Raw genomic sequence first — 27,990 nt, 5'->3', positions numbered from 1 at the left:
ACTGCAAGTTGAAGTACCAACATCGAACAGCCCTAACCAAATGGAGTCATGAGAAGCAGCACACAACAGCTGTGAAGAGCCATCAACACAGTTTATCCATCAGTGTGTGGGCAGGAATAGACACCAACTACATACCAGGCCCATAACTTATTCTTCCCTACTTAAATCCACCAGTGTACACGATATTCCTCTGACACATACTACCTACCTTCCTGAAAAATATCCAACTTGTTTTTCGTCAACGGATGTGGTTGCACCGTGACATAGCCCCACTTCACTTTCGACTGAGGGTTTGTGAACACGTGGATTAGACATTTCCTGAAAACTGGATAGACACAGTCACCTGATCTCAACTCACTTGATTTCTTCTTGTGGGACCATGTCAAAAGTCTTGTGTATGTGACACCTGTTGAGACTGAATGGATATCCAGGCGAGAATTCTTACTATCTGTGACATTGCTCTGACGACATATTAGAACTTATGACACAACTTTGTACAACGGTGACATACTTGCGTTGACGCTGGAGGACGCCATTTTGAACAACTGTTGAAAATATAGTATGTTTTGAAACTTGCGCAGGTAAGTGAAATTCACTATTACCATACAGTAGACTTAGGATTTTCAGTCTCTCTGACTTCAAGTTACGTGCACTGTTACAAGCCTATCAACAACTGCCAAAACGAGTCACTTACATGTACAGGGTGTTTCAAAAATGACCGGTATATTTGAAACGGCAATAAAAACTAAACGAGCAGCGATAGAAATACACCGTTTGTTGCAATATGCTTGGGACAACAGTACATTTTCAGGCGGACAAACTTTAGAAATTACAGTAGTTACAATTTTCAACAACAGATGATGCTGCAAGTGATGTGAAAGATATAGAAGACAACGCAGTCTGTGGGTGCGCCATTCTGTAGGTCGTCTTTCTGCTGTAAGTGTGTGCTGTTCACAACGTGCATGTGTGCTGTAGACAACATGGTTTATTCCTTAGAACAGAGGATTTTTCTGGTGTTGGAATTCCACCGCCTAGAACACAGTGTTGTTGCAACAAGACGAAGTTTTCAGCGGAGGTTTAATGTAACCAAAAGAGCGAAAAGCGATACAATAAAGGATCTGTTTGAAAAATTTCAACGGACTGGGAACGTGACGGATGAATGTGCTGGAAAGGTAGGGCGACCGCGTACGGCAACCACAGAGGGCAACGCGCAGCTAGTGCAGCAGGTGATCCGACAGCGGCCTCGGGTTTCCGTTCGCTGTGTTGCAGCTGCGGTCCAAATGACGCCAACGTCCACGTATCGTCTCATGCGCCAGAGTTTACACCTCTATCCATACAAAATTCAAACGCGGCAACCCCTCAGCCCCCCTACCATTGCTGCACGAGAGACATTCGCTAACGATATAGTGCACAGGATTGATGACGGCGATATGCATGTGGGCAGCATTTGGTTTACTGACGAAGCTTATTTTTACCTGGACGGCTTCGTCAATAAACAGAACTGGCGCATATGGGGAACCGAAAAGCCCCATGTTGCAGTCCCATCGTCCCTGCATCCTCAAAAAGTACTGGTCTGGGCCGCCATTTCTTCCAAAGGAATCATTGGCCCATTTTTCAGATCCGAAACGATTACTGCATCACGCTATCTGGACATTCTTCGTGAATTTGTGGCGGTACAAACTGCCTTAGACGACACTGCGAGCACCTCGTGGTTTATGCAAGATGGTGCCTGGCCACATCGCACGGCCGACGTCTTTAATTTCCTGAATGAATATTTCGATGATCGTGTGATTGCTTTGGGCTATCCGAAACATACAGGAGGCGGCGTGGATTGGCCTCCCTATTCGCCAGACATGAACCCCTGTGACTTCTTTCTATGGGGACACTTGAAAGACCAGGTGTACCGCCAGAATCCAGAAACAATTGAATAGCTGAAGCAGTACATCTCATCTGCATGTGAAGCCATTCCGCCAGACACGTTGTCAAAGGTTTCGGGTAATTTCATTCAGAGACTACGCCATATTATTGCTACGCATGGTGGATATGTGGAAAATATCGTACTATAGAGTTTCCCAGACCGCAGCGCCATCTGTGGTTGAAAATTGTAACTACTGTAATTTCGAAAGTTTGTCTGCCTGAAAATATACTGTTGTCCCAAGCATATTGCAACAAACGGTGTATTTCTATCGCTGCTCGTTTAGTTTTTATTGCCGTTTCAAATATACCGGTCATTTTTGAAACACCCTGTAGATATCCTAGGTGTAGCAAATCAACTTCAAACACCTTTAAAGGCAAGGCCTCGGGTCCTGATTGTGTACCAGTCAGGTTTCTCTCACAGTATGCTCATACAATAGCTCCATATTTAGCAATCATATACAACCGATCTCTAGTTGAAAGATCTGTACCTAAAGATTGGAAAGTTGCACAGGTCACACCAACACTCAAGGAAAGAAATTAGGAGTAGTCTGCTATATTATAGCTCAACATCGCTAACGTCGATTTGCAGTAGGATAATGGAACAAATACTGCGTTCGAACATTATGAGTTATCCCGAAGAAAATGATCTGTTGGCAAACAGCCAGCACAGAAGCAGAAAAAATCGTTCTTGTGAAACACAAGTAGCTCCTTATTCTCACGAAATAATGAGTGCTGTTGACAGAGGGAGTCAAATTGATTTCATGTTTTTAGATTTCCAGAAGACTTCTGACACCGTACCTCACAAGCAGCTTCTAATCAAATTGCGTGCATAAGGATTATCGTCTCACTTGTGCCACTGAATTCGTGGTTTCGTGTCAGAAATTTCACAATTCGTAGCAGTCGTCCGAAAGTCACCAAGTAAAACAGAAGTAATATTTTGAGTTCCCCAAGGAAGTGTTATAGGCCCCCTGCTGTTACCGGTGCACATAAACGATTTAGGAGACAATCTGAGTAGCACTCAGCCGTTGTTTGCAGATGATGCTGTCATTTACCATCTTATTAAGTCATTGGATAATCAAAACGAATTTCAAAACGATTTAGATAAGATATATCTATGGGGCGAAAAGTGGCAATTGACTCTCAGTAATGAAAAGTATGAAGTTATTCTCATGAGTACCAAAAGGAATCCGCTAAATTTCGGTTACATGATAAATCACACAAATCTAAAGGCTGTAAATACAACTAAATACTTAGGGATTACAATCACGAATATCTTAAGTTTGAACGATCACAAAGCTAATGTTGTAGGTAAAGCAAACCAAAGCGTACGATTTATTGGCAGAATTCTGAGAAAATGCAACAGGTCTACTATAGGAGACTGCCTGCACCACGCATGTAATAAGTCCTATTCTGGAGTATTGCTGTGTGATGTGGAATCCGCATCAGATGGGATCGACGGAGGACATCAGAAAAGTTCAAAGAAGGGAAGCTCATTTTTTACTGTTGCGAAATGGGGCAGAGAGTACCACGGATATGAAACGTGAATTGGGGTGGCAATCATTAAAACAAAGGCGTTGTTCTTTGCGGAAGGATCTTCTCATACAATCTCAGTCACCGACTTTCTGCTCAGAGTGCGAAAGTATTTTGTTGGCACGCACCTACGAAGGGAGGGGTGATCATCGTGATAAAGGAAGAAAAATCAGAGCTTGCACATAAAGATTTAAGTGTTCGTTTTTCCACACGCTGTTCGAGAATAGGAAAGCAGAGGAATAGCTTGAAGGTGGTTCTATAACCCCTCTGCCAGGCACTAAATTACGAACTGTAATCATGTAGATGTAGATGTAGTTGTCTGAAAGTGCTGGAGAGTATTCAGTATGACTTCTGTATTTGTATTGTATTGCATTGTATTATATGGAACTGGTGACCAAGAAACGATGGAGAGGCTTTGTCCCCGCCATAACCCTCAGTGGTTCACAACCCCACAACAGGCTACAGCAGTCCATTAACCCCACCGCCGCCCCACACTGAACCCAGAGTCATTGTGTGGATCGGTCCCCAGTGGACCCCCCCCCCCCCCCTCCGGGAACGTCTCGCACCAGACGAGTGTAACCCCAATGTTTGCGTGGTAGAGTAATTATGGAGAACGCGTTCATGGAGAAAGTGGTTGCACAACAATCGCCGACATAGTGTAATTGAGGTGGAATAAGGGGAACCACCCGAGGCAGATGGAATACCGCCTTAAAAATCTTCCACAGACTGGCCAGCACACTGGATCTCGACACTAATCTGCCGGGCGGATTCGTGCCAGGGACCGCCACACCTTCCCGCCCGGAAGTGCTTTAGACCAAACGGCTAACTGGGTGGGCTGGAACTTCTGTAAGTAATGATCCGTGTTGAGAAGTTCGAACCCTTAGCCTGAAATCTGCACTTAAATAAGGCGGAACTTCAATATGTTTTCGCTTATACCTTTCGTTTTGGTCGTTTCCGGACTAGAGTTCCTTATGTCAAATTGATACATTTATACTCTTGCCCGTCATATGTGAAAGTTTTTTAATATCATCACAGAATCTTCCTGTATATTAAGACCTGCAAAAACAATTGTCTACATCTACATCTACATCTACATACATACTCCGCAATCCAACATACGGTGCGTGGCGGAGGGTACCTCGTACCACAACTCCACTCCCAAACAGAACAAGGGAAAAATGACTGCCTATATGCCTCTGTACGAGCCCTAATCTCTCTTATCTTTGTAGTCTTTCCGCGAAATATAAGTTGGCGGCAGTAAAACTGTACTGCAGTCAGCCTCAAATGCTGGTTCTCTAAATTTCCTCAGTAGCGATTCACGAAAAGAACGCCTCCTTTCCTGCAGAGGCTCCCACCCGAGTTCCTGAAGCATTTCCGTAACACTCGTGTGATGATCAACCCTACCAGTAACAAATCTAGCAGCCCGCCTCTGAATTGCTTCTATGTCCTCCCTCAATCCGACCTGATAGGGATCCCAAACGCTCTAGCAGTACTCAAGAATAGGTCGTATTAGTGTTTTATAAGCGGTCTCCTTTACAGATGAACCACATCTTCCCAGAATTCTACCAATGAACCGAAGATGACCATCCGCCTTCCCCACAACTGCCATTACATGCATGTCCCAGTTCATATCGCTCTGCAATGTTACCCCCAAATATTTAATCGACGTGACTGTGTCAAGCGCTACACTACTAATGGAGTATTCAAATATTACAGGATATTTTTTCCTATTCATCTGCATTAATTTACATTTATCTATATTTAGAGTTAGCTGCCATTCTTTACACCAATCACAAATCCTGTCCAAGTCAGCTTGTATCCTCCTACAGTCACTCAACGACGACACCTTCCCGCACACCACAGCATCATCAGCAAACAGCCGCACATTGCTATCCACCCTATCCAAAAGATCATTTATGTAGATAGAAAACAACAGCGGACCTACCACACTTACCTGGGGCACACCAGATGATACCCTCACCTCGGATGAACACTCACCATCGAGGACAACGTACTGGGTTCTATTACTTAAAAAGTCTTTGAGCCACTCACATATTTGGGAACAAATTCCATATGTTCGTACCTTATTTAGGAGACTCCAGTGGGGCACCGAGTCAAACGTTTTCCGGAAGTCAACGAATATGGCATCCGTCTGATACCCTTCATCCATGGTTCGCAAGATATCGTGTGAAAAATGGGCGAGTTGCGTTTTGCAGGAGCGATGCTTCCTAAAGCCGTGCTGATGCACCGTAGCATACTATACTAATTTCAGGCTTAGAGTTTGCAAGTTAATGCGGAACTCCGATTAATTAGCACACAGGATGAAAAGTGCACCCAAGCTAATCTAAGTGAAACGATTTTCAGATCATGAATCTGGCACTGGCCGGCACTGAGACGACGGCTGTGACAATGGGCTTCGTGCTGGCTCTGCTGGCCCTCCATCCAGAGTGGCAGGATGCAGCCCGGCAGGAGCTGAGAGAAGTCTTTGGCCAGGGCGGCGACTTCCTGCGTGCTGCCAGCGCCGCTGACCTGGGCTGCCTCAAGGTGTTGGAGAGCATCATAAAGGTGAGCCACTGCCCAAGGCCTACTGAGTGTGCTAGCGAGGCGTTCCATGAGAGAGTGCCTCTACAGTTTCATTTGTGGACCAGCATAGAGGGGACCTGTTTAGGTTGTTGTCGTAATGATACTAGGTAGCATAGCGCCAGTAAGGTAACAGGTCTGTGTCTGCTGTGTCCCACACCTTCAGGCACCAGGCATACTAAGAAGATGCCCATAAGGTTCCGTATCTGGACCACAACTTCTTTAAGGCTACAGTTTAGATTGTTGTGTGCCACAGGGGTAATGCATTATAACACAAGTTGAACTTCCTCCCACAATCTGCATTGGCTCACTATTGCAGTTTTAAGGTGAGGTGTGATAGAAAAGCACCAAGATTATATATGAGAACCAGAACTTTTGGTAGTGTTAGTGGTGGTGACAGTGTGTTAGTGGTGGTAGTGGTGGTGGCGGCGGCAGTGGTGGTGGTGGTAATTGTGTTTGTGGCCTTGGGTACCAAAATCTATGTGAATTGTGACCAACTAGCTTCTGTGCCTCAGGACTGTAATCATGAGCCAGGTTGCTGTACTATAACTCCAAGATTTTGTATGCAGACTGCAGTTGAGTGAGTTCATTGGAGGTGTTTTCTGTTGATAATGATGCCAAGCTGAGTATCAGCTTAAGAAGCATTTGCAGCACTGTACGTAGCTTTTTTTTAATTTGTCTTTTACATTAGACATGTCACATCTTCAATCAGGATCAGAGTAAACCATATTTGTCAGTCTCATTCTGCCCTTAGGATGGGAGGGTTACTTACGTGTGCAGCAAACTAATAGGCAAGCTGCAGGATTCTGAAGTGACAATGAAAATCCCCAAAGAAAACTGCCAGATGGCTCATTTCTTGGATGGGTGCAACAACATATCAGTTTCTCCACGCACAGAACAGAGTAGCACAGCGATGTCATGGGAAAGGGACACACAGCAGGAAACCTGTAAGTGAAATATGTGCTTCAGGTATTAAATCGATCAAGATCCTGTAGGGCGATGGCTTAGCCACATGACAATTTTTATGTAATTGTTGTTACTGAAGGTGTGAGTGGCGGGTTTGTTCGTGGGGTTGGATACGAATATCTATGAGAGAAGTTGCCCTCACGCTGCTGCATCCGAAGACTACAGTCTAAGATGTGGTACACAGTAGTGCCCTCAATTTCAATTTGCGAACAACATCTTCGGGACTTCCGTTTAGTTTGTTATTGTTGTCACTGTTCTTTTGTGATATTGATGATTATGCTGGTGGTGATGTTGTTGTTGTTGTTAGTGGTGGTGGTGGCGAATAACAAAATGTTGGTGAATAATCACTCATTTCGGCTACTGTTTCCCAAGACTGCCCTCAGAAGGCATGCCATGTGAGAATGCTCCCCCAGGTTCCCTATATGGACACCTTTTAGAGAATTCACTTCTGTTTGTCGTTATTGGCAGTGCTGCCAGGGTATTGACTCCAACTAAGTAGCAGCCTAAGTGGTAGGATGTACCAATGCATGGAGCACAGAGTGGCGAGGTACTGAGCTCCAGAAAAGTAAAGTTCTTTCACAATCTGCATAGGTACTAACAACGGAATTCGGCATAATTTAAAAAAAGATATTCAATAATCCATGTTAAAACAGGTTAAGAAAAATAATTTACAAGCAAAAATAAATTTAACAGTTAAAGAAATATTGAAAGAAAATTTAAAATAACTTCAACAAATATTCTTCCATTAATTTATTACATTTATACGAGGGTTGTTTTTTAAGTAAGGGCGGTTCGCGCGTATAGTCCCGTAGTTCGCGCGGACGCCGCAACAAGCCACCGCGCCACTTGCCGGCATCCTTCCCGTTCACACCGATGCAAGTTGCAGCTCTGTAGCTGACGTGTACGCATCGCTGTGCTACTTTATAGTGTTTACGATTATTGAATCGCCCGCCGCGTGTGAGATACGGTCAGTGATACGTCTTTTGACCGCGAGAAGCCTATCAGCTGCAGAAATTCATTGTCAGTTAACAGAAGTTTATGGCTCGAATGCAATGAGTGAAGGTAAAGTGCGTCAATGGGTTAGAGTGTTTTAAAATGGCCGTCAAAACGTCCATGACGAAGAACGCTCAGGCCGGCCCTCTGTGATCACTGATGATTTGGTGGCTGCAGTCGAAACAAAGATTCGTGAGGACAGAAGATTCACAATTTCCACTCTTTCTTTGGAATCGGTTTTGTACAAAATTGTGTCTGAACACCTAAACTTTAAGAAACTGTGTTCTTGGTGGGTACCCAGACTCCTCACAGAGGACCACAAAGGGAAGATATTTGCCACTTCATTGGACGTTTTGATTCGTTACGAGAAAGAAGGGGATGACATGTTGAGTCAAATTGTCACTGGAGATGAAACATGGGTATCCCATATCACTCCCGAAAGCAAGCAACAATCGATGGAATGGCGACACACAACCTCACCCGTCAAGGTCAAAGCCAAACAGACGCTGTCAAAGCGCAAGATTATGGCAACTGTGTTCTGGGACAGGCGCGGTGTTTTGCTAGTGGACTTTATGCCACGAGGAACGACAATCAACTCAGATGCCTACTGTGCAACTCTAAAGAAGCTCCGCAGAGCAATTCAAAACAAAAGGCGCGGCATGCTGACAAAAGGAGTTTTGCTCCTGCACGATAATGCTAGGCCTCACACCTCTCAAAAGACTCGTGATTTGATTGATTCTTTTGGCTGGGAAGTTTTGGACCATGCACCATACAGCCCCGACCTTGCTCCTAGCGATTTTCACCTTTTCCGGTACCTGAAACACCATCTTGGCGGGCAGTGCTTCAATGACGACGACGAAGTGAAAGCGGCCGTGAACTCTTGGTTGTCGGAGCAGGCGGCCGAATTCTTTGAAGAGGGAATTAGAAACTTAGTTGTACGGTAGGACAAGTGCTTAAATAAACAAGGCAACTATGTAGAAAAATAGGTAAAAGTGTGTAGAATCAGAAAATAAAAGTTTTTTTACAAAAGTTTTTGTATCCTTTTTTAAAAATAAAAGCGGCCCTTACTTAAAAAACAACCCTCGTAAATGCAGTCTTCAATAAAGTAAAACCCTTCATCAGCAGAGTTAAGAGACATAATCAAAATTTCAATGATTAAAAGTAATGACAGATTTCCAATCTGCTTCACCATTTCGCTGATTCAACCCATCAGTTAAGGGTTGCTGGGTATAGGTGTGCGTGTAATTTACAAATTACGAAGGCTACCTGCGCTAATTGGGTACGTTACGCCACAGCAAAGAAGTCGGTGTTACACACGTGCCATAAATGTAATTTCATCAGAGTAGTACACAGCCACGGAACAGGAAAAATGTATCGAAAATAATTACAGGCTAATCAACACTTGGCACGCCACAGGGCGTGGAAGACATTATATATAATTTTTACCAGTTCCTGTACACAAGGGAAGTCCATGTAATACCGAAGACAAGACTTGATGCATGTTCTTAAAACTAATGAGTTTCTCGGGAAATAACCAAACACAAGTTGGCCTCATCACATGAAAAACCCTTATAAACCACGTTGATAAGCTCTAACTGTGTTACTCTTATTTTATTAGTTCGACGAAGTGCGGCTGGGTACATTACAATAGAATGGGTCTCCTGTGGATCGAAACCAGTGACACAGATGTAAAAAATAAAGATTGAACAGATTCTACATGATCCGGTTACGTCGATGAAATTCCAGTAGATCATCAGTGAAACACACGTCACAAGAGTTTAGAGCCCAGCCAGCAGCCGCCTTCCATTCATTGTGACGCACCACACAGGGGGCCAATTACTGTTAAACACCACACTTGCTCACAGTCCATCCCACGTGGGGGTGTACACACTTAGCACAATCCATGTGTGATGTAGCACGCTTCAGCACTCAGGCACTGTCAAGACCAGGCAGCATGGCGAGCAAGAGAGTGTTCCAGCAGTCGCATCCTGTGTTGAACTTTCTCAGCCACCTCTTCACGTGGCCCCTGTCAGGATGCCGGCCGCGGTGGTCTCGCGGTTCTAGGCGCGCAGTCCGGAACCGTGCAACTGCTACGGTCGCAGGTTCGAATCCTGCCTCGGGCATGGATGTGTGTGATGTCCTTAGGTTAGTTAGGTTTAAGTAGTTCTAAGTTCTAGAGGACTAATGACCACAGCAGTTGAGTCCCATAGTGCTCAGAGCCATCTGAACCATTTTTTAGCCCCTGTCAGGACGCCCTGAAATCCTTCGTGCAAACGACAAAGTAACAAGGTTTCTGGCCGCACTCATGGCCCTTTGATATGAGCTGGTGGACAACTCACCCTTCTGACCTTAACCTGGTGCCGGGGAAATATCGTCAGTATGGGCTTCTCCTAGACCTGACAAATTTTCACCTCTAATCTGAGTGCTGTCAGGTACGAAGTTTGGTGGTCAGTGGTGCAAGTTCAGATATAGTTGAGGCAAGAGCGAGGTAGGAGTGCAACGCTTAACCCCCAAGACCATAAAATGCTATTATAAGAAACTAATGACACCTGGTAGTGTGGAAAATGCAAGTCGTTCTGGGAGGCTCTCAACATACAAGTCGGAAGACAACTGGAATGTTGTGCTGCACATATTTGAACAGGGCTCTTCAAAGTCAACAAGACAACCTGCTAAGGAAATGGCGTTGTCATGTCACACGGCAATAGCCATTTTAAAAAGCGAACTACTTTTTCGGTCTTGGAACCCACTTTACGTGCAACAACTGTTCGATGAGGCTGCGACAGGAGAATGGAATTTTGCGAGATTGGTAAGATGATTATCCCGAAATGAGCTACAATATACTGTGGTCTGATGAAGAGGTATTTCACGTTGGAGGTTTCGTGAACCGTTACACTTGTCATTATTCATCAAATATGGATTCAAATGTAAGTGCTGAAAAAATGTGACACCACGAATAGTACTCGATACTTGAAGATGCTTCGAACGTATGGCATGTCATTCAAGAATGGGTAAATGGAAGGGAACTGCTCTTGATGCAAGATGGATCTGCGCACCACTACGCAGTTCCGTTGGGAGAATGACTTGATGATAGTTTCTCTGGCAGAAGGATTGGCCGCCGGGGACCGAAACAATGGCCTGCACACAGTCCTGATCTAATGCCATTCGGCTTCTTCCTTTTGGCCTGCGCTAAGGATAAACTGTACAAATTAAAAGCAAAGGATACTCTGCTGATGCGCGAAAGAAACTGGTATAGGCATTCGTATTCAAATACAGAGATATGTAAACAGGCAGAATACGGCGCTGCGGTCGGCATCGCCTATATAAGACAACAAGTGTCTGGCGCAGTTGTTAGGTCGGTTACCGCTGCTACAATGGCAGGTTATCAAGATTTATGTGAGACTGAACGTGGTGCTACAGTCGGCGCACGAGCGATGGGACACAGCATCTCCGAGGTAGCGATGAAGTGGGGACTTTCTGGTACGACCATTTCACGAGTGTACCGTGAATATCAGGAATCCGGTAAAACATTAAATCTGCGACATACCTGTGGCCGGAAAAAGATCTTGCAAGAACGGGACCAACGACCATTGTAGAGAATCGTTCAACGTGACGGAAGTGCAACCCTTCTGCAAATTGTTGCAGATTTCAGTGTTGCGCCAACAACAAGTCTCACTGTGTGAACCAATAGCAGGAACAACATCGATATGGGCTTCCGGAGCCGAAAGCCCACTCGTGTACCCTTGAGACTGCACGACACAAAGCTTTACTCCCCGTCTGGGGGCGTGAACACCGACATGACTGGAAACATATTGCATGGTCGGACGAGTCTCGTTTCAGATTGTATCGACAGGATGTGCGTGTTCAGGTATGGAGACAACCTCATGAATCTATGTACCCTGCATGTCACTAGTGGACTGTTCAAGCTGGTGGAGGCTCTGTAATGGTGTGGCACGTGTTCAGTTGGAGTGATATGATACGCCTAGATACTACTCTGGCAGGTGACACGTGCGTCAGCATCCTGTCTGGTCACCTGCATCCATTCATGTCCATTGTGCATTCCGACGGACGTGGGCAATTCCAGCAGGACAATGCGACACCCCACACGTCCAGAATTGCTACAGAGTGGCTCCAGGAACACTCTTCTGAGTTTAAACACTCCCGCTCGCCACCAAACTCCCCAGACAATAATAGTATTGAGCATATCTGGGATGCCTTGCAACGTGCTGTACAGAAGAGGTCTCCACCCCCTCGTAATCTTACGGATTTATGGACAGCATTGCAGAATTCAGGGTCCCAGTTCTCTCCGGCACTGCTTCAGATATTGGTCCAGTCCATGCCATGTCGTTTTGCTGCACTTCTGCGTGCTCGCGGAGGCCCTACTCGATATTAGCAGGTGTACCAGTTTCTTTTTCTCTTCAATGTAACAGTACTGAACAAAATATTCGTGAAGTGTAGTCGAATGTCCCAGTTCAGATTCTAAAAAGGCTGTGGATTCTTTTCCTAAAAGATTCAAGCTCTGTGCGGAAAATTCGGTTGCACACATTTAAATATTACACCATAATAGTGTACTGAATACAAAAAAATCATGGTAACGTGTATACTTTTGGAAATAATCATTGTTAGATATAGATTCTGATTTTATACCCATCCTGTATAAAACAGTTCAACAGTTCAACCTAATTACTTCGTTAAATAAATGTTTAAATTGCTGTAGCTGCAGTGCCCAATAAAATATTCACATAAGAAACGACTGAGTAAATATGTGCAAAAGATGTTAATATTCCAGTCTTCGGGTGAGCACAAAGATACAAGGGGCGTTCAATAAGCAATGTAACACATTTTTTTCTATAACCAGGTTCATTTTATTACATTCCCCTAGGCCAGGGGTCGCCAACGTTTTCAGTCGGAAGAGTCAGAAATAACAATTTATAAAATTTCAAAGTCTTAAAGAGCACAAAAATTTTTCTTGCCAACAATAAATAGTACTTACATAAATAAAGTTTTTTGACGAAAAAAAAATCTATTCATTCATAAGAAAAATATATATTTATTCATATACTATAAGTAGTGTTTTTTCACAACAAATTAGATTATATATATATATATATATATATATATATATATATATATATATGGTATTATTACATAACCACTTATTATTCAAGTAAAATATTAAAACAATTAAACATTCACTTACAACACTAACTTGTACTTCAATAACAAACAATTGAGGAAACGAATTCAATGTGAGCGATGGCTTTGCATGGTTATTCAAGTAGAAAATTTACATTGTAACACGTACTTCAAAATGAAAAAAAAACGATAACATACATTCGAGCGAACAAATTCAATGGGAGCGTTGGCTTTGCATGGTTTTAGAAAGTTTGGATAAATTTGGCTCATAACTTGTTGTTTTAAGTATCAAACACGACCCTAAATTTTCATTCGTTTGTTGGCTCCTTACTTTACTTTTAATTATATTCATGCAAGAGAACGCTTACTTGCACGAATATGTCGATCCAAAGATAGTCCGCACTCCAAATGCCAGCTTCTTTACCTCACTGTAGCAATCTGGAAGACTATTTATTCCATGCGTCGAGTATAAATGCCTCAACTCGCGGCATTTCTTTTAAAGCTGTCCACTTTTGTTGGGTTACGTAATTACATTTCTGGACTTCCAACTCTTCCAATTTGCTTTTCAGCTCTGTGAATTTTCCACTCCACAAAGCTTTACTTTTTAAATCGATCAATTGTATTTCTAGAGATCCACTATCAACTCCAAATGTCTCAATGTGGATTTCGTTACTGTTTGTGTTGATAGGATTTACTCTGAATGAATGCTAGAGTGGATTTGTTGGCTTTGAATTGCTGAAATCTGTCAGCAAATTCATCTTTCATTTTTTTAATAACTTTGCTGAAGTAACTCGAGTCAACAGTTGCACTGGTTTTATCGCGATGTTGATTTAGAAATTAAAGTAATTTACCGCTCTGAATATCTTCTGCAAAAATAATTAATTTTTCTTCGACACAAACCAATTCTTCTACAAAAACATAGTTTGGGTTTACCTTTCCTTAGAGTTTTACATTCAGCTCATTTAATTCCCCCGTCATATTCACCATAAAGAAAAATTGTTGCAGCCATTCGCTGTTCTCTAACTCAGGGTGATTAATGCCTTTTTCATTGAGGAATGTATTTACTTCATACAAGCACAAAGTAAAATGTTTCAACACCTTACCCTTGGAAAGCCATCGCACTTTATTGTGAAGGAGAAGGTCGGGATACTGAGTTTCCATTTCGTTTACGAATTCTTTAAACTAACGATGGTAGAGTGCTTTTGACAAGATGCTGTTAACAATCTTGATTACCAAATTCAAGACCTCAAGTATATCGGCCGGAAATGTTTACGCACAAAGCGCTTCTTGGTGTATTATGCAGTGAAACGTAAGAATTTCGTGGTTTATTTTGCTCAGCAGAATCGTTGTTGTCCCTTTATTTTTTCCTGTCGTACTCCTGCCTCCATCAGTTGCTATTGAAAGGATTTTATTTGAATCGATTTTATTATAGTTGAGGCATTTCTGCACGACACTCGATATGTCTTCCCCTCTAGTTTGTCCCAAGAGCGGTAGCAATCCTAGAAGTTCTTCTTTCGGACCTTAGGAAGACATATACGGTACCTCACAAAAAGGGCAACTTGTGCCGTGTATTTTATATCGCAAGACTCATCTACATCAAGCGATAAGGCAGAAGACAGTTGAATGTCTTCCACCTGCAAATGCGTTACATTTCAAGACATTTTACTTATTCTATCTTGTACTGTTTTAGCGGATAGTGGCAGATCTTTGATTTTTTTCAAGATTTCTGGTTTGTTTTTGAAATCAGGAAATAGTTCTTCAGATTCACGTATGAAGCAATCTTTGACATACTCGCCATCTGTGAATGGGTAGCCTTTTTTTGCAATTTCTAGTGATACCACTAAGCTTGCCTGTTTCTGGAGCTCGTCGACAACTTTTTTTCGTTCTTCGCCAGCTGGATATTTACTAGCAAACTGTGTATGTTTTGTAGTGAAGTGTCTCTCTAAATTTGATTTCTTATTGTGCGCGAGTTTTTCGTGGCAAGTGAGACAAGTCGGAAGGCCATCTGAGTAGCATATGAAAAACGACTCCTTCCAATCCCGATTGAATTTGTAGATGCCATGCTTGCGGTGAAGGTGTGATAAAGAATTTTTAAAATCATTATTCAGGTATCCAAAACACCAGATGACAAGTTTTGCAATTATTTTCTATGTCAACGTATACCTATATGTCAACGTATACCTACGTAAATGCATACGAAAAGCTGGGCTTTAAAATATAATCTATCAAGAAACATTTTACATAGATATTTCCCAATTAAAAGTACTTACCTTGATAGAATAAATAATTCTCCAATAATTGAATTATTAAAATGAATAATTCAGACACGAAACACTGTTTGTCTTACTCTGTGGTCGCCGCCTGTTTGCGGTGATCGCCGACTGGCATGAACGGACCTGTCAGAACTCAGAACGTGCTTATCACGGTGCGACTGTGACGAGTGTCACGGGGGAAAGGTGCGGTGTTTGGTGCCTAATCCTCCTTAATCGATTCACAACGATTAAAACAATTTGTTTCTTATAAAATAAATAATATCTGCGTATGGAACTAAAGAGCCGCAGTTTCACATCCAAAGAGCTGCATGTGGCTCGTTAGCCGCAGCTTGCCGACCTTGGGTCTAGTCCATGTTTTGTAGCTGAAAAGTGACTTGCGTAAGGGCCTCGGTATTTTATGCGCATCCACGAAATGCGCCAATATTTTTTCCGAAATTTTTTCTACAGTTCCACCGTGTGCACGGAAATTAACAAACGAAAGCCATATCCCTAACCTTCATCGAGGTAAGAGTGCCTTTCCTGGTTGTACGTCCCAGTGTCTGTTCGGTGTGCACGCAGAATATTTTTCAGTTCCCTCAATCAATTACTGTTAACCACCTCTGGATCCGTTTTGTCAGACAACAAGTCATAATGTACCACAAATTCCTTATGGGTTAGTTCAGCTGATATGCCAGCTGGAGTAGTTTTATGAGACTCATGGGTTACCGAGTTGAAGGCAAAATTGAGCCACCCCAGGGGTTCTGTCCCAATTTGCTCGTAATTTGGCATGGAAAATAATTAATGTCAATTTTAAATCGCATTTTACGCTTTCCACAAATGAAGGTTGCGGATAATTTGGAATGGTAGTCTTGTGCGGTATTGCATTTCCCAAACAAAATTCGAATATCTCCCTAATTGTAGATATAGGGACGTTACCAATCAGTTTCAGCGGACCAAAGCAGGAAGAAATACCTTCCAGGCGTTGAGTAGTGATACCAGTTCTGATACCTCTGCTATTGAAGAACCACATAAAACGGCTAAAGGCTTCTATCATGACAAAGTTGCAACTATTCCCACTCCCCTTCGGAAAGACAGCCCCAAATAAACGGCAAGAAATCTGACCATGGATTTCTGTTCCCTGCTAGAACTTAACAACCCTCAACAGACATTTGTCTTAGGCTTCACACACTTGCGTTCCGCACATTGAGCTACCATCTCTCTCATGTCGGAGTTCAATGGTGAACACGTTAGATGTTCCTCAATTTTTTCAGTCTTTTTTAGGTCCCTAAGTTTCCCGTGCACAATGGTCGATGGAAGTATTGAAAGACTATCGGCTCAAGCTGCTTGGGTAAACAAATCTGCAGCCTTTCGACATGACGTATATAATAGCACGAGTATCCTCTAACCAGCTAGTAATCACTCACTGCATTATGTTCCATCAACTGCCTCTTAATGCTCCCCAATTTTTCATCTTCATCCTGTTTCTCCTGAAAATTTTCGAATAAGAAGGGAATCTTAGCTAAGTTTTTGACCTTCGATAAAACATGTTTGTCCACTCCCTGCAGCTCAGTACACGTTTGCTGGATCTCGAATATATGACTTAAGGCGTCTGACACTTGGTTATCACAGCCTTTTATGGGCCTCCCTAAAAATTTAAATGCAGACGTGCAAGATGCCAACCAGCCATCTTCCAAGTTTCTCAGAGTCTCGCCAAAACCCAGCTCAGGGCTTGATTGTCTTTCTCCAACATGAAGTATTTCTGCTCGAGGTAGACGCGAAACTTCTCTAACCCAAAATACAAGGTGAGAGACTCCAATTCGTAAACTGAATGTATCATTCCAGGAACTGACAAAGAATTGGAGGCATAAGCAGGAGTTCGACATTCCCTATCTTGCTCCTGAAACAGAACTGCCGCAACACTGGCATTAAACAAGTCCGTTTGAAGCATAAATTCCTTCCCAAAATATTGGATTGCAAGAGGATCGCTAGAAACTGTGTCTTGTATTGTATTGTGTTGTATGGAACTGGGACCTAGAAACGACAGAGAGGCTTCGTCCCCGCCGTAGTCCTCAGTGGTTCACAAACCCACAACAGGCTACAGCAGTCCACTCACCCCACCGCCGCCCCACTCCGAACCCAGGGTTATTGTGCGGTTCGGCCCCCAGTGGACCCCCCCTCCCCGGAGCGTCAACGTCTTACGCCAGACGAGTGTAACCACAATGTTTGTGTGGTAGAGTAATTATGGTGTATGCGTACGTGGGGAAAGTGTTTGCGCAGCAATCGCCGACATAGTGTAACTGAGACGTAATAAGGGGGACCAGCACCGCCTTAGAAACCGGCCACAGACTGGCCGGCCCACCTGAACTCGACACGAATCCGCCAGACGGGCTTAACGGTGCATTAGTTATAGCCACCTTCATTGCGTCAAACTTTGCCTGTCGGCTCTCAGACGAGCAAAATGCCTCGCCTTGTCTACGGCCAACTGTGCAAACCTGAGGATAAATTTTCGGCAGAAATTGATCATCCCCATAAAGATAGGTATTCCCCTTTCGTCTGTGTGGAGGGGGTTGGATGATCATGAATGGCTTTTGTTGTTCGCTGGTCAAATTTAACCCCTTGAGCCGTAACCAGGTGTCACAGTGATTAAAAGCTGAAACCAGATGTATGAGGGAGGGAGTTTCAGGATGAGCTAAATCAGGTTTGGTAACCTACACCATAAGATTGAAATCCGGTAGACGTTCTGAAACCTGCGTACAGTTGTAAAGGGAAGTTAAGGTGCTACTGTAAATGAAGACAGCTTCCAAATAATTACAGACAAACTGAAATTTGGAATCTCTCAAGATGGAATCCAATAGGTGGGATAGTACAGCAGCACCTTTACCAATTCAATCAGCGATGTGGTGAATTCAAAAATACTCTAATCGACACAACACGCCTTAAGGGCCTTTTCTTTAAAGGTATCTGATAGTACGCCTGATTTAACACTTAACGTGCGGATGACGCAATATTACGGCACTTGCGGGAGAGGCGAATGTGCAGGCATTCGGGAGGACGACGGTTCAATCCCGTCTCCGGCCATCCTGATTTAGGTTTTCCGTGATTTCCCTAAATCGTTTCAGGCAAATGCCGGGATGGTTCCTTTGAAAGGGCACGGCCGATTTCCTTCCCAATCCTTCCCTAACCCGAGCTTGCGCTCCGTCTCTAATGGCCTCGTTGTCGACGGGACGTTAAACACTAACCACCACCGGGAATGTGCAGCGGACGTAGTACTACGTCACACCTGTTAATGATGATTTTCTGCAGTGTCAAACGAATATTTACGGCTCCCGCAAACGTCTGTCGGTCTGCGGGCTTAGCAGTTTGACCAGATTGTAGTGTCACTGTAAAAATTCGCCGTTTTGGAAATGTATCTTACCGTCTCTTACTTCGTAGGCATTAACTGACGTTCGAGTTGTCTCTGTTCCATGCATTTTGTGTGCTTTTGTGTTGATATTGTGTTCAAAATGTAACGTGAAGAGGAGAAAAGTCTGGAGGAAACGATTCAAAAAGTCCTTGCGAGTCTGTAGATGATGAGAACGAAATATGCGTCGACGATTCACATTACACGTTTACCGTATTATCATTGCAGATTGTGTTGTTAGTAACGATTATCTTGCAGATAAATCAGGAAATCAATCCGAGAATATGATTCCAGTGAGAGTAATATTGGACTATATACTGAAGCGCCAAAGAAACTCGTATAGGCATACGTATTCAGATACGGAGTAGAATACGGCACTGCGGGCGGTAACGCCTATACAGGGTGTTACAAAAAGGTACGGCCAAACTTTCAGGAAACATTCCTCACACACAAATAAAGAAAAGATGTTATGTGGACATGTGTCCGGAAACGCTTAATTTCCATGTCAGAGCTCATTTTACTTCCGTCAGTGTGTACTGTACTTCCTCGCTTCACCGCCAGTTGGCCTAATTGAAGGAAGGTAATGTGGACTTCGGTGCTTGACATGCGACTCATTGCTCTACACTACTAGCATCAAGCACATCAGTACGTAGCATAAACAGGTTAGTGTTCATCACGAGCGTGGTTCTGCAGTCAGTGGAATGTTTACAAATGCGGAGTTGGCAGATGCCCATTTGATGTATGGATTAGCACGGGGCAATAGCCGTGGCGCGGTACGTTTGTATCGAGACAGATTTGCAGAACGAAGGTGTCCAGACAGGAAGACGTTCGAAGCAATTGATCGGCATCTTAGGGAGCACGGAACATTCCAGCCTATGACTCGCGACTGGGGAAGACCTAGAACGACGAGGACACCTGCAATGGACGAGGCAATTCTTCGTGCAGTTGACGATAACCCTAATGTCAGCATCAGAGAAGTTGCTGCTGTACAAGGTAACGTTGACCACGTCACTGTATGGAGAGTGCTACGGGAGAACCAGTTGTTTCCGTACCGTGTACAGCGTGTGCAGGCACTATCAGCAGCTGATTGGCCTCCACGGGTACACTTCTGCGAATGGTTCATCCAACAATGTGTCAATCCTCATTTCAGTGCAATTGTTCTCTTTACGGATAAGGCTTCATTCCAACGTGATAAAATCGTAAATTTTCACAATCAACATGTGTGGGCTGACCAGAATCCGCACGCAATTGGGCAGGCATTGTTGGTGATGTCTTGATTGAGCCCCATGTTCTTCCACCTGCGCTCAATGGGGCACGTTATCATGATTTCATAAGGGATACTCAACCTGTGCTGCTAGAACATGTGCCTTTACAAGTACGACACAACATGTGGTTCATGCATGATGGAGCTCCTGCACATTTCAGACGTTCGTACGCTTCTCAACAACAGATTCAGTGACCGATGGATTGGTAGAGGCGGACCAATTCCATGGCCTCCACGCTCTCCTGACATCAACCCTCTTGACTTTAATTTATGGGGGCATTTGAAAGCTCTTGTCTACGCAACCCCGGTACCAAATGTAGAGACTCTTCGTGCTCGTATTGTGGACGGCTGTGATACAATGCGCCATTCTCCAGGGCTGCATCAGCGTATCAGGGATTCCATGCGACGGAGGGTGGATGCATGTTTCCTCGCTAACGGAGGACATTTTGAAAACTTCCTGTAACAAAGTGTTTGAAGTCACGCTGGTACGTTCTGTTGCTGTGTGTTTCCATTCCATGATTAGTGTGATTTGAAGAGAAGTAATAAAATGAGCTCTAACATGGAAAGTAAGCGTTTCCGGACACATGTCCACATAACATTTTTTTTTCTTTGTGTGTGAGGAATGTTTCCTGAAAGTTTGGCCGAACCTTTTTGTAACACCCTGTATAAGTACAACAAGTGTCTGGCGCTGTTGTTAGGTCGGTTACTGCTGCTACAGTGGCAGGTTATCAAGATTTAAGTGAATTTGAATGTAGCGTTATAGTCGGCGCACGAGCGATGGGACACAGCATCTCCGAGGTAGCGATGAAGTGGGGATTTTCCGGTACGACCATTTCACGAGTGTATCGTGAATATCAGGAATCCGACAAAACATCAAATCACCAACATCGCTGAGGCCGGTAAATGATCCTGCAAGAACGGAACCAACGACGACTGAAGAGAATCGCTCAACGTGACAGAAGTGCAACCCTTCCCCAAATTGCTGCAGGTTTCAATGCTGGACCATCAACAAGTGTCAGCGTGCGAACCATCGATATGGGCTTTCGGAGCCAAAGGCTCACTCGTGTACCTTTGATGTCTGCACGACACAAACCTTTACTCCTCGCCTGGGTCTGTCAACACCGACATTGGACTGTTGATGACTGGAAACATGTTGTCTGGTGGGACGAGTCTCGTTTCAAATTGGATAGAACGGATCGACGTGTACAGATATGAAGGCAACCTCATGAATCCATGGACCCCGCATGTCAGTGCTGGACTGTTCAAGCTAGCAGAGGCTCTGTAATGACGTGGGGCGCGTGCAATTGGAGTGATGTGAGACCCGTGACACGTGTAGATACGACTCTGGCAGGTGACACGTACGTAAGCATCCTGTCTGATCACCTGCATGCATTCATGTCCATTGTGCATCCTGACGGACTTGGACAATTCTAGCAGGACAATGCGATACCCCACACGACCAGAATTACTACAGAGTGGCTCCAGAAACACACTTATGAGTTTAAACACTTCCGCTGGGCACCAAACTCCCAAGACATGAACGTTATTGAGCATATCTGTGATGACTCGCAACGTGCTGTTCAGAAAAGATCTCTATCCCCTCGTACTCTTAAGGATTTATGGACAGCCCTGCAGAATTCATGGTGTTAATTCCCTCCAACACTACTTCAGACATAAGTCGAGTCCATTCCAAGTCATGTTACGGCACTTCTGCATGCTCGCGGGGGCTCTACACGATCTTAGCAAGTGTACCAGTTTCTTTGGCTCTTCATTGCATATGTCTCCACATTTCAGTTTGTATCACACTGGACGCCACTATGAACCCTAAATTTTTCTTTGTTCTTGTGTTTTGTGTGTTTCTTTAGATTTAAATTGGCCGTAAAAGTAATTTAAACTGAAAGGTCACATGTCTGCTTACCGATGTATGTATGTCATACCAGAACTCTTTTTCAATTTTTTTCTGCTACAGTTACTATTCAATTGAAGTTTCATTTGTACAGTCAGTTTTCACGCTAGCAAATCCCAAAATATGTATATTTAAACTAGAAAGTTCAACAGACCTAAATGTTTTGAAATCCCTAATGCACATTTGTACCCATGAGCCTTTTATAACATTGAAAAAACTTCATATTTTACCCAGTCCACAGATAATGGCAGCAATGTATAAGACCAGAACCCTATGTTTTAAATCCAGTATGCCAAATAACAAGCTCCCTCGAATGAAGTAATGCCGTTATGGAAATCTGGCAACCCAGATCACAAAAATACAATCTTTTGGTTCGATATTCACCACTGGTTGGTACCCCTAGCCTTATCCTTCCAATTTCGGAACAAAATCACAGAAGCTGGATAAGGTAAGTGGAGGGAGTAATGACTCCATTCTCTAGCAATTTACTGATAATCTGCTTCAACTCCCACACCTTGTATGGAGCCACATGGTAAGGCGACTGTCAAATTGGCAACTGATCCATAAATTGAATAGCATATTCGAACTTGTTTGTAACGCCCAGCCGGTCAGTCAAAAATCAGGGCACTGGTGCAACAAATTCAATATTACCTGAGCTTCTTGTGGTTTAAGAAGGTATATTTGAAGTTTATACCTTAGACCCGATTGTGCTCACACAATCTATCCTCCTTCTCTGGCCGAATTCAGGCAAGAAACTTTTCCCAGTATAATCCAAAACATACTGTGACTTTATAAAAGTCGCAGCCCAGAATAACACGGAGAAAGGCACCCTATCTATCAGGAGCTGCATGGCCAATACAAGTCCTGAATTTTCACACTGAAAATGTTAAAAAAAGTCACTAACTGCAAACACTCCCATCTCCCATTCATAGTACTGAATTTACGAATGACCAACTCCAGTGGTGAGAATTTACAAATATGTCTATGACTTCGGTACCAATGATAAACAATTAAGAAGCTGCTACTCCCAGAGTCCAGTAAGATACAAACCCACTCCTAACAGAAGTGGAAACAAAGGGAACACTGCAGTTCACTCCAACGATCTTATCACAACCCTTTGGCAGCCAACCGCTTCGCCGATGCCGTCAGCTGTTCTTAACACCAGGGCGCCGAAACTTACAAGCTCTAACCATGTGCCCCAACTGTTGACATCGAAAACAATTGCCCTGCGAGAAGAACCATGTCTGTTTCTTCCCGTCGACAGATTCACTGGACTTGCTGCTATATATTTCGTGAACCACCAGCGAAGTGTCCTCAGGGCGCATGTCTTCCAAAATTTTGTTTACTTTGTCACTCTTAGTGATCTCAAGCATAGCGCGAGTGTAGCACAGTAAATTTCCTTCATACCGTGGACGATAAAACTTTCATTCCCCATCCCCCCCCCCCCCCCCGAATTTTTCCTCCGAGTATCCCAGCTCAACAAGTCCACTGCAACTGCCCCTGATAAATCAAATGAAGGTGCAATAATTGGAGCACTTCAGAATGCTTTTCTAAACTAACAGTTAACCACAAAAATTACACCATCCCCACATTAGACTCAATCAACAAAACTTCTATTTCCTTTAGTACCCTAGCAGTCGGACTGGGAACTTACATATCACAACCGACCAGTACAACACTGCACTCCACACTTATATTATCCCCATCTTCCAAATCCCCTTGCAAATACAGAGCATTGCTTAGAAGCTAGAATTCCATCACTATAGTTCGTAGTTTCTACTGAGTTATGACTGGCTTCCACCCTGTATTAATATGGAAAAAAATCTTCAAACTAGTTGGACAAGCGGCTTAATTGACCTTGAATATTCAATATTTGCTTGTGTAAAGGACAGTTATTATGTAAGAACATGATTTTGCCTAGCATCGCGGAGAAGTATTAGGAGCATACGTTGGCAGTGGCACCTGTCTCCCTTATATATTGTTTATCCAGCTGTAAAGGGCAGTCCAAAGCGCTCTGCAATCTCTGCATTGGTTCTGTCATGCTGCCCTCACACCCAAACCTCAAGATGTCAGATCGGTACCAAACTTTGTATATCGACAGGGTATTAGCATTAGCCAGAAGTTCGATATACACTCCTGGAAATGGAAAAAAGAACACATTGACACCGGTGTGTCAGACCCACCATACTTGCTCCGGACACTGCGAGAGGGCTGTACAAGCAATGATCACACGCACGGCACAGCGGACACACCAGGAACCGCGGTGTTGGCCGTCGAATGGCGCTAGCTGCGCAGCATTTGTGCACCGCCGCCGTCAGTGTCAGCCAGTTTGCCGTGGCATACGGAGCTCCATCGCAGTCTTTAACACTGGTAGCATGCCGCGACAGCGTGACGTGAACCGTATGTGCAGTTGACGGACTTTGAGCGAGGGCGTATAGTGGGCATGCGGGAGGCCGGGTGAACGTACCGCCGAATTGCTCAACACGTGGGGCGTGAGGTCTCCACAGTACATCGATGTTGTCGCCAGTGGTCGGCGGAAGGTGCACGTGCCCGTCGACCTGGGACCGGACCACAGCGATGCACGGATGCACGCCAAGACCGTAGGATCCTACGCAGTGCCGTAGGGGACCGCACCGCCACTTCCCAGCAAATTAGGGACACTGTTGCTCCTGGGGTATCGGCGAGGACCATTCGCAACCGTCTCCATGAAGCTAGGCTACGGTCCCGCACACCGTTAGGCCGTCTTCCGCTCACGCCCCAACATCGTGCAGCCCGCCTCCAGTGGTGTCGCGACAGGCGTGAATGGAGGGACGAATGGAGACGTGTCGTCTTCAGCGATGAGAGTCGCTTCTGCCTTGGTGCCAATGATGATCGTATGCGTGTTTGGCGCCGTGCAGGTGAGCGCCACAATCAGGACTGCATACGACCGAGGCACACAGAGCCAACACCCGGCATCATGGTGTGGGGAGCGATCTCCTACACTGGCCGTACACCACTGGTGATCGTCGAGGGGACACTGAATAGTGCACGGTACATCCAAACCGTCATCGAACCCATCGTTCTACCATTCCTAGACCGGCAAGGGAACTTGCTGTTCCAACAGGACAATGCACGTCCGCATGTATCCCGTGCCACCCAACGTGCTCTAGAAGGTGTAAGTCAACTACCCTGGCCAGCAAGATCTCCGGATCTGTCCCCCATTGAGCATGTTTGGGACTGGATGAAGCGTCGTCTCACGCGATCTGCACGTCCAGCACGAACGCTGGTCCAACTGAGGCGCCAGGTGGAAATGGCATGGCAAGCCGTTCCACAGGACTACATCCAGCATCTCTACGATCGTCTCCATGGGAGAATAGCAGCCTGCATTGCTGCGAAAGGTGGATATACACTGTACTAGTGCCGACATTGTGCATGCTCTGTTGCCTGTGTCTATGTGCCTGTGGTTCTGTCAGTGTGATCATGTGATGTATCTGACCCCAGGAATGTGTCAATAAAGTTTCCCCTTCCTGGGACAATGAATTCACGGTGTTCTTATTTCAATTTCCAGGAGTGTAGTTTGTGCTATGTGCTGTCGCCCAAGAGAACAGTAAGCAAAAAGTGCCCCTGACCTACGGTACGGAACGTAGGAAAAGCATAACTGTCTGTCGCATGGAGCACCACTGGGGGAAGTCGGTTGAGCGTTACTCTGTCGTATCAAGGGTCCTGAGTTTGAGCCCTGGTCATTCCAGCTCTTTTTTTGCTGAAGCGTGTGTTAAACTCTTGTATGGGGCACCGTATTCCTGACAAATAAAAGGACTGTTTGGAGTTTATAATAATGTTCTATTGACACTCCACTTTTCCTTCGTTTATTTGAGAGTACAAACCCATAGTGTTACGGAAAATGCAGTATGGAATAATGATAATATTATGAAAAGGACAGTTTGCCACTCACCACATAGCGGAGATGCTAAGAAGGGAACCTCCCCTCGCACCCCCCCCCCCCCCCCCCCTCAGATTTAGAGGTAAAATGGCCTAGTGGAAAACCTGTCAGAAACTGAGCACAGGTCAAGCATGAAGACAGGAAGAAGGTCTACTGAAATGTGAAAATAGAAGCAAAGTCAGAACAACAATATTTTAAACATAGCTGCACAACAGCAACGGTTTCACGTAATAAAATTATAAACAGCCGACCAGTTGCGATGGATAAAGAAATTCTTTACCTAGGTTTCGACAAATATAAATTTGTCTTCTTCATAAGGTAACCTAATCAGAACAGTGAACGGTCCAATCTGAAGATGTGCAACTTCGAACAAATCGGAAAAGCCACAGTGTGATGGTTATGTGGTCATGGTTTTCGACTGCAAAGGAAGACATCCGTGTTCAGATCTGCCTGGGGCCTAATATTTTTATTTTGTCTTACAAAGCTATGAACCGTCCATCTGGTAATTGACGTGTCTGTTCGTTGTATTCAAATTTGTGTCTGTGGCGTTGTGTAACGTCCGTTTGTAACAGCATGGTGTAAGGAAGCCATCTCCAGATATATGTACTTCCTATTTGGTCTACATAAGTACCACATGTTATGACCCTTTCATTCTGTATTGGAAGTTTTGACTCTTAAATTCCTTTGTGGTAACATAGTTCACACCCATTTATTTCTGTTTTCATTTCTGGAAAGATCTATGCAGCATCTCATTTTCCTCTTCTTATTCATCATATTTACATGTGATGGTAGTATATTCTTACCAAGTGAGTCATATTTTACAACCAATGTATAGTACGACAATTGCCAAGAATAACAGAAGGAGAAGAGGCACATCAATCATCAGTTTTTGTCAAAGAAAAGAAGAAGAAGAAGAAGGGCACAATCGAGATTTGATTGTGGATCTTCTGTCCTACAGTCCAACACCATGACCACAGAAACACAACGCCATGATTCTTGCAATTTACTCATATTGTACAGCCCTTGAACTTGGACTGTTCACTATTTTGCTTATTTTTCATGGTTCAGTACACCTTCTTCCTGTTTTTACACTCGATATGTGTTCAGTTTTTTAGAGGCTATCCACTGAGCCGTTTTAGCAGTACATTTGAGGGGGGGGGGGTGGCAATGAGGAGTTTCCCTTGTGAGTTGCAGGTAGATACAACAAAAAGATTGTCAACAAGTAATCTTTCAGCCAAAAGGGCTTCATCCTGATTAGCCAACACACAGACACACACTCATGAAAACACAACTCGCACACACAATGACCACAGTCTCTGGCTGCCCATGCCAGACTGTGAGCAGCAGCAGAGCATGATGGGAGAAGCAGTCTGAGTGGTGGGGGTAGGGAAGGAGGCTGGGGTAGGATGTGGGGAGGGATAGCAGGGTAGGGTGGGGGGCAGTAAGTGCTGCTTGTCGAAGCATACAGGGACAAGGTGGGGAGAGGTTAGGGCAGATAGGTGCAGTCGGGAGGGGGGGAGGCGGCGGAATAAGAGAGAATTAAAACACTGTGGGTGCATAAAGGGATAGCTAGTGCTGGAAGTGGGAACAGTGAAGGAAAATATTGTATTAGTCAACTATAATATTATTGTACCTGGAAGTGAGGAAGCTTCGGTCAGCTTACCATCAGTCGGTGTGTAATCTGGGTTGATAGTATACACACAACAACCTGAAAGCATTGGCAATACGATGCATTTTCTTAGTCACCACTGTACTTGTGTACTGTAACATCATAGTGTGTTTGCAATAACGGCCAAATGCTGTAAAATCGTGATGAAACTGTTATATGGGACAATACGTTCATGACATGATCGTCGACTGTTCTGAGTTTATAGCAAATATTCTACTGGAAATCCGCTTTCGTTTCGTTTATTTGAAAGTAGCAAACCTAGAGAGTACACTTGTAGTTTCACAGAAGAAGCATAGACAATGGAACAGAAAAATAAAGAAACAGTTGCATCATACATGCAGGAGTATTAATAATATTAATTATTCTTGTTGTTATTGTAGTTGCTATTGCTATTACTATCATAATTTGCATTATTACTGTCACTATTATTATTATTATTATTTCTTTCTTTTCTCAGACGT

At 44.1% G+C, this 27,990-nt stretch overlaps 1 protein-coding gene across 1 annotated transcript in view; it reads left to right on the top strand.

Annotated features, from left to right (window-relative positions):
* LOC124551102 (cytochrome P450 4C1-like) overlaps positions 1 to 27,990 on the top strand; it is a 166,656-nt gene that overhangs the window by 120,140 nt on the left and 18,526 nt on the right. The window contains exon 6 of the mRNA XM_047126033.1: positions 5,812 to 6,012. Coding sequence (XP_046981989.1) covers positions 5,812 to 6,012 — 201 coding nt within the window. The remainder of the gene's footprint in view (positions 1 to 5,811; positions 6,013 to 27,990) is intronic.

Source organism: Schistocerca americana, chromosome 9 (genome assembly GCF_021461395.2).
Source record: "Schistocerca americana isolate TAMUIC-IGC-003095 chromosome 9, iqSchAmer2.1, whole genome shotgun sequence".
NCBI classification, from domain to species: domain Eukaryota; kingdom Metazoa; phylum Arthropoda; class Insecta; order Orthoptera; family Acrididae; genus Schistocerca; species Schistocerca americana.
The sequence above is the reverse complement of the archived record's forward strand: the minus strand, read 5'-3'. Positions and strand labels throughout refer to the sequence as shown.